This window comes from Brassica oleracea, chromosome C6, assembly GCF_000695525.1.
Source record: "Brassica oleracea var. oleracea cultivar TO1000 chromosome C6, BOL, whole genome shotgun sequence".
Lineage (NCBI taxonomy): Eukaryota > Viridiplantae > Streptophyta > Magnoliopsida > Brassicales > Brassicaceae > Brassica > Brassica oleracea.
In genome coordinates this window covers 38,977,121-38,998,368 of record NC_027753.1, presented here as the reverse complement: position 1 = coordinate 38,998,368, position 21,248 = coordinate 38,977,121, and the positions used below count along the sequence as shown (strand labels likewise).

The 21,248-nt window shown below is 33.1% G+C and overlaps 5 protein-coding genes across 7 annotated transcripts; 2 read left to right on the top strand and 3 right to left on the bottom strand.

Annotated features, from left to right (window-relative positions):
• Positions 1-230: 230 nt before the first annotated feature.
• On the top strand, positions 231-1,529 carry LOC106298181 (F-box/LRR-repeat protein 13-like). The gene is made up of 3 exons (XM_013734259.1): positions 231-723; positions 1,013-1,153; positions 1,233-1,529. Exons 1-3 carry the CDS (start codon positions 235-237, stop codon positions 1,527-1,529), a joined length of 927 nt encoding a protein of 308 aa, XP_013589713.1. The 5' UTR covers positions 231-234.
• Positions 1,530-6,891: 5,362 nt separating this feature from the next.
• On the top strand, positions 6,892-8,803 carry LOC106298180 (F-box/LRR-repeat protein 13-like). Its single transcript, XM_013734258.1, has 3 exons — positions 6,892-7,848; positions 8,311-8,451; positions 8,531-8,803. The coding sequence occupies exons 1-3, from the start codon at positions 6,892-6,894 to the stop codon at positions 8,801-8,803; spliced, it is 1,371 nt and encodes a 456-aa protein (XP_013589712.1).
• A 2,690-nt stretch (positions 8,804-11,493) lies between these two features.
• LOC106298579 (BES1/BZR1 homolog protein 4) lies at positions 11,494-13,839 on the bottom strand. Its single transcript, XM_013734718.1, has 2 exons — positions 13,495-13,839; positions 11,494-12,356 (listed from the first exon to the last, which is right to left on the bottom strand). Exons 1-2 carry the CDS (start codon positions 13,708-13,710, stop codon positions 11,649-11,651), a joined length of 924 nt encoding a protein of 307 aa, XP_013590172.1. The 5' UTR covers positions 13,711-13,839; the 3' UTR covers positions 11,494-11,648.
• Positions 13,840-14,431: 592 nt separating this feature from the next.
• Positions 14,432-16,171, bottom strand: LOC106300900 (N-acylphosphatidylethanolamine synthase). Of its 3 annotated transcripts, none has more exons than XM_013737159.1 (6): positions 16,038-16,171; positions 15,603-15,848; positions 15,361-15,491; positions 15,200-15,285; positions 14,987-15,124; positions 14,432-14,899 (listed from the first exon to the last, which is right to left on the bottom strand). In XM_013737159.1, the coding sequence occupies exons 2-6, from the start codon at positions 15,809-15,811 to the stop codon at positions 14,606-14,608; spliced, it is 858 nt and encodes a 285-aa protein (XP_013592613.1). In that variant the 5' UTR covers positions 15,812-15,848; positions 16,038-16,171; the 3' UTR covers positions 14,432-14,605. The 3 variants fall into 3 exon arrangements, with proteins under 3 accessions (XP_013592613.1, XP_013592614.1, XP_013592612.1); XM_013737160.1 differs by having other exon boundaries at positions 15,603-15,817; positions 16,038-16,155; XM_013737158.1 differs by lacking the exon at positions 16,038-16,171 and having other exon boundaries at positions 15,603-16,031.
• A 46-nt stretch (positions 16,172-16,217) lies between these two features.
• LOC106300899 (gamma-glutamyl hydrolase 2-like) lies at positions 16,218-18,696 on the bottom strand. Its single transcript, XM_013737157.1, has 10 exons — positions 18,339-18,696; positions 18,167-18,253; positions 17,971-18,060; positions 17,688-17,782; positions 17,545-17,605; positions 17,261-17,350; positions 17,104-17,166; positions 16,857-16,945; positions 16,605-16,697; positions 16,218-16,514 (listed from the first exon to the last, which is right to left on the bottom strand). The coding sequence occupies exons 1-10, from the start codon at positions 18,651-18,653 to the stop codon at positions 16,463-16,465; spliced, it is 1,035 nt and encodes a 344-aa protein (XP_013592611.1). The 5' UTR covers positions 18,654-18,696; the 3' UTR covers positions 16,218-16,462.
• Positions 18,697-21,248: the final 2,552 nt, after the last annotated feature.

Here is a 21,248-nt window from a genome sequence, read left to right as displayed (position 1 = left end):
CATTTTTTCTAGTATATCATATCACTTTTTTTTAGTGAAAGTGATTATAGAGATGATATGTGTTAAATCAACTTCACAAATAATGTCTACAAAATTTTGGTGAAAAAATTTCATCATCTCAGAAATTAGAAACGTGTAGAGATAAAAATCCACCACAATCTCTCTGGCCTCTATAGCTAATCTTTAAAAACCCTTACTTATTCTCCTCTCCTTTTCGATTTGATGTTTACGTTCATGGATGCAGCCAGAGTGAAACCTGCTCGTTCCACCAACCCACCGAGCGAAGTTGATCGGCTAAGCAGTTTGCCAGATTGCTTGATATTACAGATATTCTTAAATCTTCCGACCAAAGATGTGGTTCAGACTAGTGCGTTGTCCACCAGATGGACAACTCTCTGGAAAGACGTTCGTGTGCATTCTAAGTCTCTGTTGACCTTCATGCATGATGCGGGTTATCACGAGGATTATGATGAGGAAGATCGTTTTGTTGAAATTGATGCTCCCATGCTTAAGTATCTGAGGATCAGTGATGATCGAACTTCAAGTTTCATAATAAAGAGTCCACCTTCCGTTGTAGAAGCTGATATAGATACTGTGTTTAACTTGACATCTGAAAGGAGTCTAGGAATTGCAAATGAAGTACAAAAGAGAGCGATGGTTCGTGATTTTCTCCTTGGGATCTCTAAGGTCAAGGATATGAGCATCTCCTCAAGTGCTCTCGAGGTACCTATATATGTTTTAACTTCTAAGTCACTATTGGAATATTAAATTTTCTTGATTTTCAACTTTAAACCAATTGTATATTTCTCTCATTTATTTTTGAATTTTCACATATATTAAAAGTATCTTAAATTTTAACTATAAATAAATTATTTTCTGTTATTAGTTATTTCTAATAATTTTTAATCAATCAAAATTCAATAAACATAATTATATTTCTTCGAAATCAATCGATGTAATACTTCATTTATTAACACTAATGCCTTTTTGTTGATGTTGTTCTTGTACGTAGGTCATATATGATTACTCAAGATATGTACAACTACCGGTATTTCGTAACCTATATACCTTGCGTGTCAGGTTCGACAGCTACATGTGGGAGATGTTGCCAGTCTTTCTTGAAGTCTTTGCGAATCTTAAAACTCTTGTCGTGGTGAGGATTATCTAACAAACTCATGAACTTGTGAGTAAATTATTCTTAAACTTGTGTCTTGGTTGTATTGTACATGCAGGGAACTTCTGAAAATCCCAAGATGGTGAACCTTATTGTTATTGCCAGGCCTTGGAGTCTGTTATCATCTCTAGAGTATGTTGACATAGAAAGGCCATTGAGTGGGGAGGCATTGGAGATGACACTAGTGGGTTACTTACTCGAGAACTCACCAAACCTCAAGAAACTGTCATTAAGTTTTCATGATTCCCTAAAGAAAGGAGAATCTGTCCACAAGCTAACATTAAGCTTATCTGACATCTTCATAGAACTTAACTTTCCGAGACTCTCTAGCTCATGCCAAATTATTGTACGATGATCCTCATAGTCATCACCAATGGACATATAAGTTTGTCTTTGATAACTATTTGTTGCTTCTTAGTTTATTATGACGTTGGAGTGTTGAATTTTGTATGATAATTATAGTATTTATCATATTTATGAGTCAAATAAGTACTCTGGCCTCTATAGCTAATCTTTAAAAACCCTTACTTATTCTCCTCTCCTTTTCGATTTGATGTTTACGTTCATGGATGCAGCCAGAGTGAAACCTGCTCGTTCCACGGTATTAAACAAAAAATTGGTACCTATATGAAAAACAATTGTTTTAAAAACCACAAAAAGCATTTCTGAAAGCACATTTTTACCTCCAAAAATCACCTTTTATTAGTGGGAATAATATCTCATAAAGCTTCTGATTACATTTCAATTCCTTAAGAATAAGAAAATGAAAAAAACAAGAAAAAAATAAGAAGAATCTTTTGTTTGAAAGACTCAAATGATTGCGTGAGACTCTAAAATTAGGTGTCAAGTTATCTAAAAATGAAAATGGTCTTATGCTAGAACTTTAATATTATATATTGGTTTTAAAAAACTAGGGTTTTGTCTAGGTTTTCTATTTTTGTCATCGTATTCATAAATCACGGTAATGTTTTCTATTTAAGAAGCCGTTAAACTATTTTATAGGATAGTGTTTGATGTTTTAATAGAAAAATATTTATTTTAAGCTTTTATTGTTCTTGATTGAACTAAATTTATTAAAATAGAAAGCTGATCTTAAGTCAGTATTGCAATTTTCAAACTAGAATTGCCAAATCTCTTAGGTAAAAAATTATGACTATCGAATTAGTCATCTGATTATATTTATGTAATTTTATATGGTTTTTGATATTTTTAGCTCTTTTTTTTCAAAATCTAATATTAAATTCTACTAATTCATTAATTGTATTATTATACATATCGTATATGATAGTTCACATTTTTTATCATATAATGTTATAAAATATATATGAATAGTATGATGAGTAATAATGGATAGCGTGATGCCATTGTTCGTAATCGTGGACGATATTGTAGAGATAATGGATAGTGTGATGCCATTGTTCGTAATCATGGACGATATTGTAGAGAATGTAAGCCTTGGAGTTGCTTTTAGAATCTACTCAAAAAAATTATATATTTCATATACACATATTAAGTAAAACTTTATTATATACTAAGTAAAAATTAATGAAATATTAAGTAAAAATTAATAATATATTATAAATATAGTAATGTGACTCATATGTATATCTCATATACTCATATTAAGAAACAAATCAATGTTTTATTATAAATATATAATTACTTACAAATTAAATAATTTTCTAAGAATCTCAGCTCTTGTATTTTAAGAAATTAATTATTCTAAATAATTATTTTCTTAAAATTTAAGATTTTTTACCATTAATTAGTCAAGAATGCATACAAATCTAAAATGACTTTTTTTATAAGGTACAATATCTCAGTTTATATATAATATTTTTATAAATAAATTCAAAATACCTCTAAATTTAAACCAATATTAATTTAATAAAGTTAATGATTTTCACTAGATATATCGTAAAGTAATGACTCTCAATTAATAAAATTGTATGAAAATAGGTGCATTTATTTATAAATGCAAAAGAAAAATCTATTAAAAGTTATCTTTTAGAAAAGAAAAAATTATTTTTAAAAATGAAAAAGTATTGAACCGCAAAGAATACAAAATTTTGCGGGAAACAAAGATCACCCACTAGTATATATATGTGTACACCATATGCAGCGTTAAAATTTTTTAAGTAAATTTTTGGTAAAATTTTAGATTTTATTAATTGTATACCAATATTTTTATATAAATATTAATTTACTTGAACATAAAATTAAGATAAATAAATATTTTTATTTATTTAAAATTATATTTAGTAGAAGTCCTTCACCATGAAGATTGTATGCTATCATTTTCACTCAACAATGAAAGCTAAACGAAACCGATTCTAATATCTTTTTCCTATATTGATAGCCATAACTACTCAAAAAAGGTTAGATAGATTTTCATTTATTTCTTCGGGTTATGATATATTAAATTAACTTGTATAATTTTCATAAAAAATAGATATAATTTTTTTTATAATTATCAAAATATGAAACTAAACAAAATTTCTAAAATTTGTAGATATCAAAAGAAAACAAATGATATTACGATTAAATATTGATAATTTTTTAAAACATATTGTATATAATTTCGAAAATCTTGATTAGTAATAAAAATGTTTTTTTTATAATTATCAAAATATAAAACTAAACAGAATTTCTAAAATTTGTAGATATCAAAAGAAAACAAATGATATTACGATTAAATATTGATAATTTTTTAAAACATATTGTATATAATTTCGAAAATCTTGATTAGTAATAAAAATGTTTTTTTTATAATTATCAAAATATAAAACTAAACAGAATTTCTAAAATTTGTAGATATCAAAAGAAAACAAATGATATTACGATTAAATATTGATAATTTTTTAAAACATATTGTATATAATTTCGAAAATCTTGATTAGTAATAAAAATGTTTTTTTTATAATTATCAAAATATAAAACTAAACAGAATTTCTAAAATTTGTAGATATCAAAAGGAAACAAATGATATTAGGATTTAATATTTATAATTTTGAAAAATATTGTTTAAATTTTGAAAATCTTGTTTAGTAAGAAAAATTGTATGATTGTAAAAGCATACTTAAGTAATATTTCAAAATTTGTAAAATATTCTATATTTCTATTATTATATTATTTATTGACATATTTGAATTGATTTGATTCAAAGATGACATATGAATTATTACCATGTTTTGAAAAATTTACAAAAATTAGAAATGAATATTAAATGTAGTTGACCATGTCATTTTTTCTAGTATATCATAAACAAAACAATTGGTAGCTATATGATAAACAATTGTTTTAAAAACCACAAAAAGCATTTCTGGAAGCATATTTTTACCTCCAAAAATCACCTTTTATAAGTGGGAATAATATCTCATCAAGCTTCTGATTACATTTCAATTCATTAAGAATTAAGAAAATGAAAAAAACAAGAAAAAAATAAGAAGAATCTTTTGTTTGAAAGACTCAAATGATTTCGCGAGACTCTAAAATTAGGTGTCAAGTTATCTAAGAATGAAAATGGTCTTATGCTAGAACTTTAATATTATATATTGGTTTTAAAAAACTAGGGTTTTGTCTAGGTTTTCTATTTTTTTGTCATCGTATTCATAAATCACGGTAATGTTTTCTATTTAAGAAGCCGTTAAACTATTTTATAGGATAGTGTTTGATGTTTTAATAGAAAAATATTTATTTTAAGCTTTTATTGTTCTTGATTGAACTAAATTTATTAAAATAGGAAGCTGATCTTAAGTCGGTATTGCAATTTTCAAACTAGAATTGCCAAATCTCTTAGGTAAAAAATTATGACTATCGAATTAGTCATCTGATTATTTTTATGTAATTTTATATGGTTTTTGAGATTTTTAACTAATTTTTTTCAAAATTTAATATTAAGTTCTACTAATTCATTAATTGTATTATTATACATAGCGTATATGATAGTTCACATTTTTTTATCATATAATGTTATAAAATATATTTGAATAGTATGATGAGTAGAAATGGATAGCGTGATGCCATTGTTCGTAATCGATTGTTCGTAATCGTGGACGATATTGTAGAGATAATGGATAGTGTGATGCCATTGTTCGTAATCGTGGACGATATTGTAGAGAATATAAGCCTTGGAGTTGCTCTTAGAAGCTACCCAAAAAAATTATATATTTCATATACACATATTAAGTAAAACTTAATAATATACTAAGTAAAAATTAAGGAAATATTAAGTAAAAATTAATAATATATTATAAATATAGTAATGTGACTCATATGTATATCTCATATACTCATATTAAGAAACAAATCAATGTTTTATTATAAATATATAATTACTTACAAAATAAAGAATTTTCTAAGAATCTCAGCTATTGTATTTTAAGAAATTAATTATTCTAAATAATTATTTTCTTAAAATTTAAGATTTGTTACCATTAATTAGTCAAGAATGCATACAAATCTAAAATGACTATTTTTATAAGGTACAATATCTCAGTTTATATATATAATATTTTTATAAATAAATTCAAAATACCTCTAAAGTTTAAACCAATATTAATTTAATAAAATTAATGATTTTCACTAGATATATCGTAAAGTAATGACTCTCAACTAATAAAATTGTATTAAAATAGGTGCATTTATTTATAAAAGCAAAAGAAAAATCTATTAAAAGTTATCTTTTAGAAAAGAAAAATTTATTTTTAAAAATCAAAAAGTATTGAACCGCAAAGAATACAAAATTTTGCGGGAAACAAAGATCACCCACTAGTATATATATATATGTGTACTAGTTATTTTCCTACACCATATGCAGAGTTAAAAAATGGTAAAAGTTTAGATTTTATTAATTGTATACCAATATTTTTATATAAATATTAATTTACTTGAACATAAAATTAAGATAAATAAATAATTTTATTTATTTAAAATTATATTTAGTAGAGGTCCTTCACCATGAAGATTGTATGCTTTCATTTTCACTCAACAATGAAAGCTAAACGAAACCGATTATAATATCCTTTTACTTATGTCGAAAGATTTGATTTGCTATTTGATTTCGGACCTTGATTATTTTGACTATATTACTAGATTGATAGCTAAAACTACTCAAAAAGGTTAGATAGATTTTCATTTATTTCTTTGGGTTAAGATATATTAAATTAACTTGTATAAGTTTCATAAAAAATAGATATAATTTTCATTAAAAAAAAAACGTCGTTAAGATTAAAACTTCTAAAAGGATGCTCATCTATTACGATTAAAACAATTTATAATTTCTTTAAAATAAAAAATAAAATTTTGAAAATCTTGCTTATTAAAAAAATTGTATGATTGTAAAAGCATACTTAAATAATATTTTAAATCTGTAAAAATATTTTATATTTCTATTATTATATTATTTATTGACATATTTGAAGAGATTTCTTTTAATGATATGTATGAGTTATTACCATATTTTAGAAAAACATTACCAAAAATAGAAATCAACATTAAATGTAGTTGACCATGTCACATTTAGTCATAAGCCATATCTTTTTTCTAGTATGCAATATCATTTTTTAGTGAAAGTGATTGCAAAGATGACATGTTATAGAGAATTTTGTAAAAGAAAATTTCATCATCGCAGAAATTAAAAATCCACCACAATCTGTCTCGCCTCTATAGCCAATCTTTAGTAGCCCTTACTTATTCTCCTCTCCTTTTTTTATTCGATGTTTACGTTCATGGATGCAGCCAGAGTGAAACTTGCTCTTTCCACCAACCCACCGAGCGAAGTTGATCAGCTAAGCAGTTTGCCAGATTGCTTGATATTCCAGGTATTCTTAAATCTCCCGACCAAAGATGTGGTTAAGACTAGTGTGTTGTCCACCAGATGGACAACTCTCTGGAAAGACGTACCTGGTCTGGATTTGGACCCCAAGGATTTCAATATACACGAAACATTCGTGAGTTTTGTCGATAACTTTCTTGAACGCAACCGCAATTCGTCCATACATCGGTTTAAGTTAACGTACGATTCTTCTTACTTTGAAGAGCCTGGTCTTGTCAATCGCTGGGTCGAAACGGCTGCTAGGCTTAAAGTTGAACATCTCGATGTTTCAGACTATTGGGATCCCATCATGAATCCAACAGTTTACACTTGTAGTAGCTTGGTGTCCCTAAGGCTCGCGAGAATGAGCTTACCTAATCCAGAGCTTGTTTCTTTACCTTCTCTCAAAGCTCTGGTTTTAATCCTCGTTGTGTTTACCAACAAATGGGCATTAGAGAATTTAATCTCAAAATGCCCAGTTCTTGAAAACTTTTCTATTGAGAGACGCTACGGTGATGGAATACCGATTTTACGTGTGCATTCTAAGTCTCTGTTGACCTTCGTGCATGATGCGGGTAATCACGAGGATTATGATGAAGAGGAATATGATGAAGATCGTAATGTTGAAATTGATGCTCCCATGCTTAAGTATTTGATGATCAGTGATGGTCTAACTTCAAGTTTCATAATAAAGAGTCCACCTTCCGCTGTAGAAGCTGATATAGATATTGTGTTTAACTTGACTTCTGAAAGGATACTCGGAGTTGCATATGAAGTACAAAAGATAGAGATGGTTCGTGATTTTCTCTTCGGGATCTCTAAGGTCAAGGATATGAGCATCTCCTCAAGTGCTCTCCAGGTATCTATATATGTTTTAACTTTTAATTCGCTATTGAAATACTAAATTTTAATTATAAATTTCTCTCCATTCAAAATGTATGTTTTTGAATTTTCACATATATTAAAAACATCTTAAATTTTAACTATAAATATATTATTTCTGTTATTAACTATTTCTCACAACTTTTAATCAATCAAAATTCAATAAACATAATTATATTTCTTCGAAATTTACAATGTATTCTTATTACCTAAGGAAAAAATACACAGAAAGGTATACAAATAAAAAAAATACCGGTAGTTGTACAAAAAAGTATATTTCTGAAAACAAAAATATATAAAAAAATAAGTTTTCGAAAAAGTTTTTTTCTTAAAGACAAGGATAAATTCGAGAGAATGCTAGTTTTTTATTTCTCCAACTATCGATGTAATACTTCATTTATTAACACTAATACCTTTTTTGTCTATGTTGTTCTTGTAGGTCATATATGATTACGCAAGATATATACAACTACCGGTATTTCGTAACGTATATACCTTGTGTGTCAGGTTCGACAGCTACATGTGGGAGATGTTGCCAGTCTTTCTTGAAGTCTGTCCGAATCTAAAAAATCTTGTTGTGGTGAGAATTATCTACCAAACTCATGAACTTGATAGTATCTTATTCTTAAACTTGTGTCTCGGTTGTATTGTACGTTCAGGAAACTACTGAAAATTACCACATGGTGGGAATTATTGTTACTGCCAGACCTTGGAATCTGTTATCATCTCCAGAGCATGTTGACATAGAAAGGCCACTGAAAGGGGAGGCGTTGGAGATGTCACTAGTGGGTTACTTACTCGAGAACTCACCAAACCTCAAGAAACTATCATTAAGCTTGGATGATGCCCCAAAGAAAGGAGAATCTGGCATCTACATAGAACTCCTTAACTTTCCGAGACTCTCTAGGTCATGCCAAATTATTGTACGATGATCCTCATAGTCATCGTCAATGGACATATAAGTTTGTCTTTGATAATTATCTGTTGCTTCTTAGTTTATTATGACATTGGAGTGTTGATGTTGGTATGACAATTATAGTATTTATCATATTTATGAGTCATAAGTATTGATTTATCGTGGCTAAAGGTATGTGCTATGGAAGTTGAGAAGAAGGTTATGTGCTTCCGTCAAATTTTGTCTTGCATGGCTATACATAATTTTTTGTATTAAAAAAACAATTGGTACCTATATAATAAAAATTTGTTTTGAAAATCACAAAAAGCATTTCTGGAAGCACACTTCTACCTCCAAAAAATAACCTTTTTACTATTGGGAATAACATCTCATCAAGTTTCTGATTATGTTTCAATTCATTAAGAATAAAAAAAATGAAAAACAAGAAAAAAATAAAAAGAATTTTTTATTTGAAAGACTCTCAAACGATTATGCGAGACTCTAAAATTAGGTGTCAAGTTATCTAAGAATGGAAATGGTCTAATGCTATAACTTTAATATTATATATTGGTTTTCAACAATCAGGGTTTTTGTCTAGGTTTTCTATTTTTTGTCATCGTATTCATAAATCACAGTAATATTTTCTATCTAAGAAACCGTAAAACTATTTTATTGTTCTTGATTGAACTAAATTTATTAAAATAGGAAGCTGATCTTAAGTCAGTATTGCAATTTCCAAACTAGAATTATCAAATCTCTTAGGTAAAAAAAGTTATGCTATCGAATTAGTCAGCTGATTACCTTTAAGTAATTTTATATGGTTATTGAGATTTTTAACTCATTTTTCCAAAAACTAATATTAAATTCTACTAATTCATTAATGTATTAACATTCATAGTGTATAGTTCATATGTTTTATTATAATAATGTTTTAATATATATCCAAATAGTATGATGAGTAGTAATGGATAGCATGATGCCATTGTTTCTTCTACCATATGATAGTATTTGCTCATATATAGTGTGTGAATGGTGCAGGGTGTGGTGCGTTTTTCGGTGAGGTATTTACAAAACCGCATATGTGTTACCAATCAGAAAATTGTCAAAATCATTCGCGGTTTTTAAGAAGAAAAGTCAGAGCTGTTTGCGGATTTCATAACAGTTAAAATTAGATCATTAGATACAATAACGCACTTAAAATCGTCCCACGGGTAAAATGGTACGGTTCCACCAAATACGCACTACGTAAGTTTAATTTATTTCAAATTTTAATAGAAAGATACTTAAATCTGCTATATGACATAATTAAATACACCACAATAATGATTCTTCTTACGTTTAAAAGAATATATAATAAATCTATTTATGTTACTATTGTTAAGAACTATACCACAATATTTTATTAAAACCTGCTATTTATTATTTTCCATTTTTCTTTTTAATACTATTACAGTTAATAAGTAATATAATTATATGACTAAAATACTTGAAACGATTCATGTTTTCTAGATATTTTATATCCAAATATTTAAAACATAATTTTATATCTAAAATTTTGATCATATTTATTTTGAAATAATGAAATATGCAGATATATAATCTATAAAATGAATATATTATCGGATATACAAAATTACGGAAATCAGTGATCAAAATTTCGGTTAAATTTGTAGAAACCACTAACTCGGATCAATAGTAAAACTCAAAAAATTTAAATTCTAACTAAAATCAAAACAATATATGTATTTAAAATACCTATAAAATACACATAATTTACAGATCCATATCGGATCTGGGTCGGGTTCATGTTACTTAAAATATGTCATATATATCTAAAATTTTACAAAATGGTTTAAAATAAACTAGTAATAATTAAAATAAAACATTTCAAACTCTAAATTTTACTTAAAATGTTACAAAATAATAACAAAAACTGTTCAAAAGAGATATTTCAACTAAATCATAAAATAAAATATAGAAATTAGAACACAAAAATCATAATTTTGTATATTCATGTTTTTAAGTCGGATATGAATCTGGTTTTATCGAGTCGGATCTATTCGGGTCGGATCTATTTGGGTCGGTTCTTTTCTGATCGAGTCTATTCGAGTGGTTATTTTCGGTTTTGCTTCTTTCGCATAGAAGAATTTGGACCTAATACGTACTTATAAATTTTCGGTTCAGTTTTGGATCAGATATTTTTGAGTTATTTTAAAATATATATATTATGTTAATACATTATTTATATTATTAATTATATTTTATATTCTATACTATTATTATTTTATTAATTAAATAGTTTTTCAATACCGCAAATATATATCGTCACCAATCAACCAATATTCCGCACCGCTTTTTACTTAAAACCGCAGTTGCACCGTCCCACACTTCAATTCTGCACGAACCGCAGTTATACCGTACCGCACTTCAATTCCGTACCGTTTTTATTTTCAATTCTACCGTTACCTTTCGGACCCATAGTCTCGTATGTACGCACTTAACAAAAGTAAGTCTTAATGAGGAGCAAGCAGAAGAAAAGCAAATCCATATGTCAGAAAATGGAATCTGTAGCCGCTATAAACAGAGGCTCCTCTGTCACCTGCAAGAACCCCTATTTTGTCGTGTTGAAGCGGTCATTGTTGACTAATGATAATAAATTTGAAACAATAATGTAATTTGATTCGTTGTCTCTGAGAGTCTGTAAACTGTTAACATTAAACCCGAAAATGTAAAGAACATAATCTGATTAGAACCATACCAAACCGGGTTTTAAGGTTGGTTAGCATGGTTACAAATAAACGAATATTTCACTTTGAGGCCTTACATGGGAAAATAAATATTGAAGCGACATATTGAGAAATGGTTTGGTTGGAACCGGGTTTTCAATTACACCTTGTGCTTGAGTTTCCAAGAGTGAGCTCGAGATCATCAGAACCACTCTCTTCATGTATCCTCTCTCCTTCCCAAGCTTTAACTAACCCGTTTGCGTTACTCCCAAACGCAAACTCTGGAGGAGCCACAGCTTCAGACATTGGAACATCTCCTGTCTGAGGAATAGCCGGTGAGCAAGTCCCGCTTTGACCTGGCGTCCACATTCTCGACCCACCACCTCCACCAGCAGACGCTAGTTGATCTTCTCTAAACCCAAAAGGGTTTCGTGAGACGAGACTAAACGTTGGTGAAGCAGGAACGCTTTGCGCGAGTTGAATCCCAGCGAACCATTCAGAGCCAGGTACGGTCTGCTGCCTAGTGGGACTAGGCGGTGTTGAGGATACAAAGAAAGAGTTGTTGATTTGGTTCATTCCACGAGCTGTTGGGGAGCTTAAAGGAGGGGTTACAGGAGCGCTTATAGAGCCTCCAGGAAGGTACATGAAACTAGGGAGTCTTGATGATGAAGAAGCTGATGAGGATGACGTTGTTGAGAGGTGTTTTAGCCATGGGATGAGTGATTGACCATCTCCAGAGGTGAGATTAGCGTAAGAAGGGCTCATGAAGTTGGAGGAGACAGGACTAGGATTGTAAGAAGCGCATGGACTCGTGGTTGCTGAACCAACACCTATCTCCATACGCTCTACTGGTCTACTACTTCCCTGAAAATATGATCAAAAATAGTATTATTCCTTCATTTTCACAAAAAATGTCCTTGGATACATTTCACGCAAATTTAAAAAATAAATAATATACTAATATGTTTTTATTTAATATATGATTAAACTAAATGAAAATAATTTAAATAAAAATTTATTGATTACTTTAAAAGGGAAAAAAAAAATTTAATATGGAAAATTGTATTAGAAATGTAGAATGATATTAAGAACATTTAAATGATATTTTTTTATAAAAAAAAAAAGAGGGAGTGTAAAGTAAATTATTGTGTTGAAGGTGTTAGTGACAAGCCTAGAGATGAAATGAGGAGAACTAGTTACTTTCCAAGTCAGCTAGGTCTAAGTTGTTTCACACTGAAAAAGAAACTATCTGCTTCTTTGCATCGATCGAGTCAAAGGATACATGACCCGACAGATTATCATTGGACTCGAGTCTCGAGACTTGAGTTTTAGACTTTGAGACAATAAAGCAAAAGTGCCCACATGCTTTTCCACAAAGATCTACAGATCAAAAACGTACACTCTGAACTCTGTGCAATGAAACATCTTTTTTATTACTCCCTCTGTTCCTAAAATTAAGATTTTCTAGAATATTCACATTTATTAAGAATTTAAAAAATATTTATAATTTAATTTATATTTTACTTTTTTATACACTTTCTAATAACTTTTCACCAATAAAATTTAATTAATTCAAATATTCTCAATTAATGTTCTTCAAAAATATAAAAAAATATAGAAAATCTATCTTTGTAGAACAAGAAAAAAATCTAAAACATATTACTTTCGGGAACGGAGGTATTATTAGTCTTCCCTAGAGATCTATGCTATACTCTTTTTGGTAGGGGTATCATGTGAAAGTAGACTAGTCCGACCTGGGGACGCAAGTGAATCATACAGTACTGAAAGATAGAAGAGAATCTTCTTTAATAGAAACTTTTAACTAACGCTAACCTACGCCGTAAAGAACACGTTAGCAATCCAGTGACCCGATCAGGTCAAAGAAGCTAGAACTTGTTCCCGGGAAGGTACCGGCGCATGTTAGTTTTTTCAAAAATGTCATTACGTTTCCGACAAAAGTAAGATCCAAAAATAGCGAGAGAGAGAGAGAGAGAGACCGAACCTTGCGGTAAGTAGTGCCATCTTGTTCGACGATCCAACCAGCCTCGTTGCAAAGTGCTTTAAGCACTTCGTTGTTGTCACAATGCTTAGGAAGCTCGTAGTTCCCGTACATTCTCAAACCCGTGAAGATCTTAGCTGCGATGGCCCTCCTCCGTCTCTCTCTCCTCTTGTTGTTTTCTCTCTCCCTCCACGTCGGCATCCTCGTCCCTGACGTCATCACTCTCGTACTTGGGATCCTCGAGCTTTAAGCTGAACGGAGCAGATCAAGAAGAAGAAGAAGAAGAAGGAGCTTAAGCTAATCAAGAACTCTCTCGTGCCAGAGAAGAAAGAGTTATACTACTTTCATGCTGATGATAGCTTAAAGAAAACAAGTAGCTAGAAACTACCCAATTTACCCTTGATTTGACCGTATATTTACGAAAAGACCACAGGATGATGTCACGCGTGTCCTCCGGACCTAGCACGTGGGAGCATGTATATTTACCGATTTGCCACAACTTGAGCCCCATTACCACGTGCGAGGACTAACGTTTACCCTCGGAACGTGATTTAATTCACGACAATGCCACGGGACCGTTTTAGCTGACTCTTGGAGGTTCCTTTTTCACGTGATGGTGCGTCCCCGGCGTGATCCTGTAGGGCCCATTAAACATCCGCGTAGATACCACTCGCCGCACCGGTGGGTAGATAGTCTCACGTGGCCGCCGTGTGTTGTGTGCCACCCACGTTTGTCTCTTACCAGAACCTTCTCTCTCTTCCAAACTGGTTGTTCAAAGTTGTTTCTGTCTCTAACATCAATGATTCAGCAGAGGGACAGAACTTGCCAGATCATTGGCGTTACAGACAACACTAGTGTACATTGTAATAAAAAAATGATTAATCATAGACACGAAGATTGCAAGGGGATTTGTCTTGAATGTTTTAAAAAACATATAATATATTTGAAGATGCGAGTTATTTAAATTTAAGTTTGTTTACATTTTTCATCCTTATTACAATGTGTAGAATGTAAGATATATCTCAGCTACAAAAAAAAAATTAAATAAAGGAAATAATTGGTTACCAATTGGTCCATTGCGTATCTAAACCAAACCGGGAGCTTCAAGCGGAAGTCACAACCGCTTGGCTAAGAGTCTCAGTGTTTCCAACGAGGATTGAATCTTCTCTGAAAGTGCTGTGTAGAGGTATCTTTGAGCAGTCTCGTCTAGCTTTCGGCCAGCAGAAGAGAGTACAGGCCATTTCGCTTCTTGAAGAGAAGCTGTTACATGACCGGAGGATGCAGAGACAGCGGTCTCAACCATCATAGGAACATCAAACTCGATTGGTTCACCAACAACTACTTTAAGGTTTTTGTTCCACAGCGGTAACGGTGGTCTTCTTCCATAAATGTACTTCTCCGGCATCATCTAAGAGGTTAGAACAATGGAAAATGGATGAAAAGTTTATGGCTTAATCTTGACATGAACCTGGAAGAGTTAAAGACATATGTTTACCTCGTCAAAACCACGGTGAATTATTGGCAAGACGATTGGGGTGACTGGGCAACGGGCGATGAGGCTTGCGGTTCCCCATTTAAGTCGTCTTATAGGCACATCTTCTTGAAACACCTTGCCCTCTGGGAAGGTATGCAACTACTAGTCAATTATTAAATACCAAAAAGGTTAGAGGTCATAAAAAATCTCAGTATTTGTTCAAATGTGACTTACCCAAGATCCATCTTTTAATCGCTCGAGAGCTTCACTCATGTGTTCTTGGTAGATTCCACCACCTCTAGTTATAGGTATACACTTGCCTGCTCAAAAGAAATCGTTCACAATCTTAGGAAAACTATTACACTCTTTCATTCCACCTGAACAAAGGAGTTTACCAGTGCGGAAGATGTAGGAGAAGACAGGGTTCTTGAAACAAATGTCCTCTGCAGCAAGAACCCATCGAGCCAGCTCTGGATCTAAGGAAAGAAGACCCTTGAACCCTCCCCACATTACTGGATCATCTAAACTGATCACAACAAACACACAACTAGATCAATGTCAAAAGTACAAGAGAGGGAAAAGAGATGACAACAAGAAAAACGATTCAGATTATTAAAGGTTTTAACTTTGAACTAACGTCGACATGTGATTACTAACAGTGATGAGGGGAACACCAGGTGGACGTGAGCGGACAAGAGTCATAAGAGTATCTGCACTGTGTACTGTGGTTTTGTTGCAAAGATTAGCTACTGCTCTCGCAAACGCACCAACAGCTGTTATCACAGCTTTCCTTGGAACGCCTCCCAAGTGATTAGACCTTGCTGCCCATTCCATTATCCTCCCCATTGATGCCTCTTCCAAACAAACAAACAAAAGCACTTTTCTACAGATCATAACAAGAAGCTTAACACATCGAAACTAAGAACTTGAGGAGCTACTTGCATATAGAGCTAGTTCTGATTCCTGAGGATGTGTAAACCGGATACCTACTACGCCCACATTCTCTTTAGATAACTCCTCCTAACAAGATCTAGATCGATACAAAAAAGTTTTAAAAAGGAAGAAAACTTACGATTAGTAACAAGAGACCACACGATTGGTCTAAGAGACAGATCGAAGAAGACTTGCTTTGGGGAGGGCACTGTCCGAAGAGGAACAGTAAAGAATACCGGTTTTAGAGATGAACCGGGAATTTTAGCAACTCCAGAGCTTTTCTTGTCGGTTGCCGAAAGGAACAGTGCAAACAGTTATCTACCAAGCTTTGTTGGGCTTTATTGAGCCCATCACATAGGTATATAAAACGTTTAAGCCCAACATCGTTATATATCAAGCTCACTGAACGCTGGTGAGGTTGTTTTTCAACATTCCTTTGAAGTAAAGAATACACTTCACAAATACAAGCCATAAACATCATGAGGTTACAAGTTCACAGATACTAACAGAGTTGAAGAAGCATCACTGGTTCAATCGAACAATCACACGAGAGGATGTTTGTTCTTAGAGAAGGGATCTTTGTTGTGCGAAAATGTAAACCTCGTCGTAACCTCTCCTGCAGAATCCACCATATTTAGATGATCCAGAGAAACGTTAAAGCATACGATAAGTAAGAATTATGTAAAGATTGTCATAGTGGCGTTACCCTTCGTATCCACAGTACGTAGGCTTGTAATTATAAATGAGATTGCTCAGCACTTTCTCAGGAGATGGTCTGTTCTGTGACTTCCTAGCTTCACTGCGCCACATTTAAAAACTCAATCCGTTAGAAACCACTTACAAGATCTAATTAACTCTTATTTCTACTGATTCTAATGTTAACTACCTTCCTAATGTAGCAATTACAGTTGATGCACTCTCTTTTCAATTCTTATCAAACAAGGAATAGAGAACTAACCCGACTAGATAATTCGCAATGAGCTGAGTCACGTGGACAGCGTCCTCAGAGTGTGGAATTTTGGATGATCCCCACTCGAATGCATTTTTCTGCAGAGTATTGTACGGAGCTTTTTCTTTTATAGAAGCTGTACAGCAATAATATACCATACAATTGTAGGATAACGCAATAGACCACAGTCATAGCTCAGTCTAGGCGCGAAAGGACTAAACGAGAGATGTAAATTAACTTGTGAGTATATATATACCTCAGGATGCCACTGGAAGCCGGTTACCGGATATGTTTTCGATTGAACGGTTGAAACATAAGCCTGGAAAAATATACATATATAAAAGTAGATTATATCAACGAGGTCAGACTCTAGAATCTTAGATCTGAATGGGTTCTCAGGAACATAACAATACCTTGCGGTTGCCATCAAGGCATGTTGTGACGATCTTAAAGAAACGAGACAGAGCAATATTGCCTTCAAAGTTGTCTGGCGAGATACCAAACTGGGAAACAATAACAATTTTCATTTCAGCAAAGGAGGTGGGAGTGAGAATATAATAACTATTCCAGAAAAAAGAACGCAGAATGAACAAGAAACTTTCCCCAACTGTAGTGGAAATCAATAATGTAAGAGGCGAACAACAATCAACCGAATATATAATATCAAATTGCTCTCTATAGAGAAGTCATAGTATACCTGATGGTTCTGCATAACCAAACAGTCTGTAGTGAGTTTTTTCAACAACTCTGGGGGGAATCTGCAATGTAAAACATTGCAATGAATATTTTGTAAAACTTGGCTTATTAGAAACTTATACATCATGAAAAATCTGTACGAACCTTTGGAACACGGTTCCTTGGATGCTAACAATTTCAACGAACTGAAGACTTGATGCAGCATTCTTAGCATCAACTTTTTCAAAAATGTCTGTGTTCTGTTACAAAGACAAACGATTAGAGGCATTTTAAAAGGAGGCACACACAGATCTCGAACTGTACTACATTGTAGATATTCTAAGCCCGTAAATTCATGAAAGGGATAGCTTTAAGTTCAAATAATCTACAACTACAAAAAGGATTCATCTTTATAGCTTAGAAAACACACATAAACTAATCAAAACACCTGGCTTATGATCATTGTAAGAAGCTCGAATCCTAGGCAAATGGCATATACAGGAAAGTGCTCTCCACCATCATTTCTTTCCAAAGCTCTCTGTGAGGATGGATCATAGAGACATCAACAAGATCATTATACTGGAGATAACTAACTATATGAAACAGCACTCAAAAGTAATCAACCAAAACTTTTAACAGCGTACAGTGAAGATCTTTTTGACCACATCAAAATACAATCCTTTTTTAGCCCAGCCACCAGTGAATATCACACCATTCACCAATTCAAGCTTCTGCACAACTCCAAAATGTTAATCCTCCACATCAATTATGAAAAATCAAACTAATTAGGGTTTATCTGAGCTAAAAAAAAATAACCTGAAAGAGAAGCTCTTCGGGTTCGTTATAGATGAGAGGAACCACACGAGCTCCACCAGCTTCAGCCAATTTCACATACGACGCTGCGATGTACGACGCGTTCGTATCGTTGTTCAACCTACCCGTCGCGCCGTCTCCAGGATGGGTCAGAATCCCGATGACCGGCTTGTAGTTCAGGCTCGGATCCGGCGCGGAGCATACAGAATCGTCAACTCCGGTTTGACTAGGAAGGAGAATCGCCGCAGACTTCGCCATGAAGATGGTATCTTTGCACACGACGAAGAGTAGGAGCAGTGACCATACGTATCTCCACATCTCAATGAGGAGAAGAGGAAGGAAGGATGATCTGAATCAAATGAGAGAAGATGATTTGATCAACGCTTTTGATCATATCATTCGAAAAACCAATCTCCACCGTCCACGTGGTACTGATTATTATTAAATTATATTTTAAGCGATCCTCGTACTCGGGCCCATTAATCTCATTACTACAGAGTACAGATCGACGGTGTTCTGTATTATCCAGCGCGGAAGTTCTGGGGGGGGGGGGGATAAGGATTACATCATCGTTTGCTTTGATGTTCGGTCGGAGAAGTTCAGATGCGTTAAAGACACCGACGGGTACACTCAGCCGTTTCGTAGTGCGCCTCTGGTGAACTTTAATGGGAAGTTAGCTTCGCTTGGGCCTGAAGAAACGGTTGATGGAAGCTGTGGGAGTATTAGGTTGCGTGTTTTGGAAGATGTTGAGAAGGGGGAATGGTCTGAGCAGAGACATTCGTGTTGCCTGAGATGTGGAAGAGTGTGGTTGGACGTGTTGACATGAAGAATTAAACAAAGGGAAGTAGTGGAGGAACTGGGAGAAGTGGCCATATCACTTACCAAATAGGGAGGAATGGCTAGTCCACTACTAGTTGGTGGAAGAAGTGGGAGGAGTGGCCATATCACTTACCAAATGGGGAGGAATGGCTAGTCCACTACTAGTTGGTGGAAGAAGTGGGAGGAGTGGCCATATCACTTACCAAATGGGGAGGAATGGCTAGTCCACTACTAGTTGGTGGAAGAAGTGGGAGGAGTGGCCATATCACTTACCAAATGGGGAGGAATGGCTAGTCCACTACTAGTTGGTGGAAGAAGTGGGAGGAGTGGCCATATCACTTACCAAATGGGGAGGAATGGCTAGTCCACTACTAGTTGGTGGAAGAAGTGGGAGGAGTGGCCATATCACTTACCAAATGGGGAGGAATGGCTAGTCCACTACTAGTTGGTGGAAGAAGTGGGAGGAGTGGCCATATCACTTACCAAATGGGGAGGAGTGGCTAATCCACTACTAGTTATTTATTCTTCCACCATTGAGTGCTTATTGCTTTTGTTTCCTTTAAATACACCATGTATGTTACACAATTAAACCTACAATTCAATACAAACATTTCTTTCATTCTCTCAATCTCACAAATCCTCTCATTCTCTTAAATTCTCAAATTTCTCTTCTCTCTCAAATACTTACGGTTACTTCACTCCTCTTTACTTTGTTCGTGTGCTTCATCACGGTTAAAACACTTAGAAGCTCTCATAATCCCACAAATTATCATTTACTGGACTTGGATGGAACGCAACGGTCGCCTCCATCGCCAAATCTTCCGATCTACGGATTCAATTGTGAGGCTTCTTGACAGGCAAATAAAGGATAGGATTCTCTCGTTCAGAAGCACAAACCCTTCCTCATCTTCACGAATGATGCAGCAGTGGCTTGCTTAAGACTCTTCTATCTCCGTCTCCGTCTCCGTCTCCGTCACGTTCCTCTCCTTCTGATCATCGATTCTTCTTTTCACTCTCTCATCGGTCTTACTGATCCTTATTATGTGTTTCAATTGTAACTGGGCTTGATGGGCTCTTAAACAAAAACCATAGCTTATGGCTGTAATGTTTTATTTTTTTTCTGCATTTAATTTGAATGCTAAGTTCAAAAAAAAAAATACGACGAATAGTACTACCCAAATTTTTTATATTTGGTGGAGAACGTACACTAGTAAACATGTCTACAATAGAATGAAAGTATGAAACCATTAATTATACTATTCTTCTAAGGGTTTTTCGTTACACATTAAAGTAAGGTAATCAGGAATTCATTGTGATAACTTATTAGAGTACACTTTTCCAAAATTAAAATGAAAGAGTCGCTCCGCCGACTGCAACACTTAGAGGATTTTCCATATCAACCACGTCCATCCCTCTCTTTAAACCCTTGGTCGCGCTCATAGCTACAGCTCTAACTCGGTTGTTGTCCTAATAATTGCTGTACTTCACAAGTCACACGGTAGTTTTAGCAGTGTTTACTTGTCTTTAATTTATTAGTAACTAGTTTATCTCCCGTGCATAGCATAATATTATATATATATATATATATATATTTGTAAACTAGATATAATTATTAATAGATATAAGAGAAAATTTAAAACTGTTATAAAAATATTTTAAAATAAATAAATAACTAATATAAAAATGAGGAAACTCAAAAGAACAATTACTAATATACCAACCTTAACTCTTGACATCATTTGACAGTATTTTTGCTAGTTTTACGTCTAACAAACTATATAAATATAAAATATATATTAATTTAACTTCTTTTTATCTATATTATTCAGATCTATTTTTTTCCATAAAAGTAATACTCAAATCTAACAGAATGAAATATTCACGTTTAGAACCAGTAAAAATAGAGTTTCAAAACACACAAAATTGAATAATTGAAAACTTAGACAAGAGAAGAGTTGGGAGGAACTCAAAGATCTATCTCATTCTGCCTCGGATAGAGCTAACAACCTGAAGATTCTTATGGAAAGACTCGGCATTAACCTAGAAAAGGAACCAGAGAAAGGCCGGGACACTACTCCTTATAAAGAGACCATG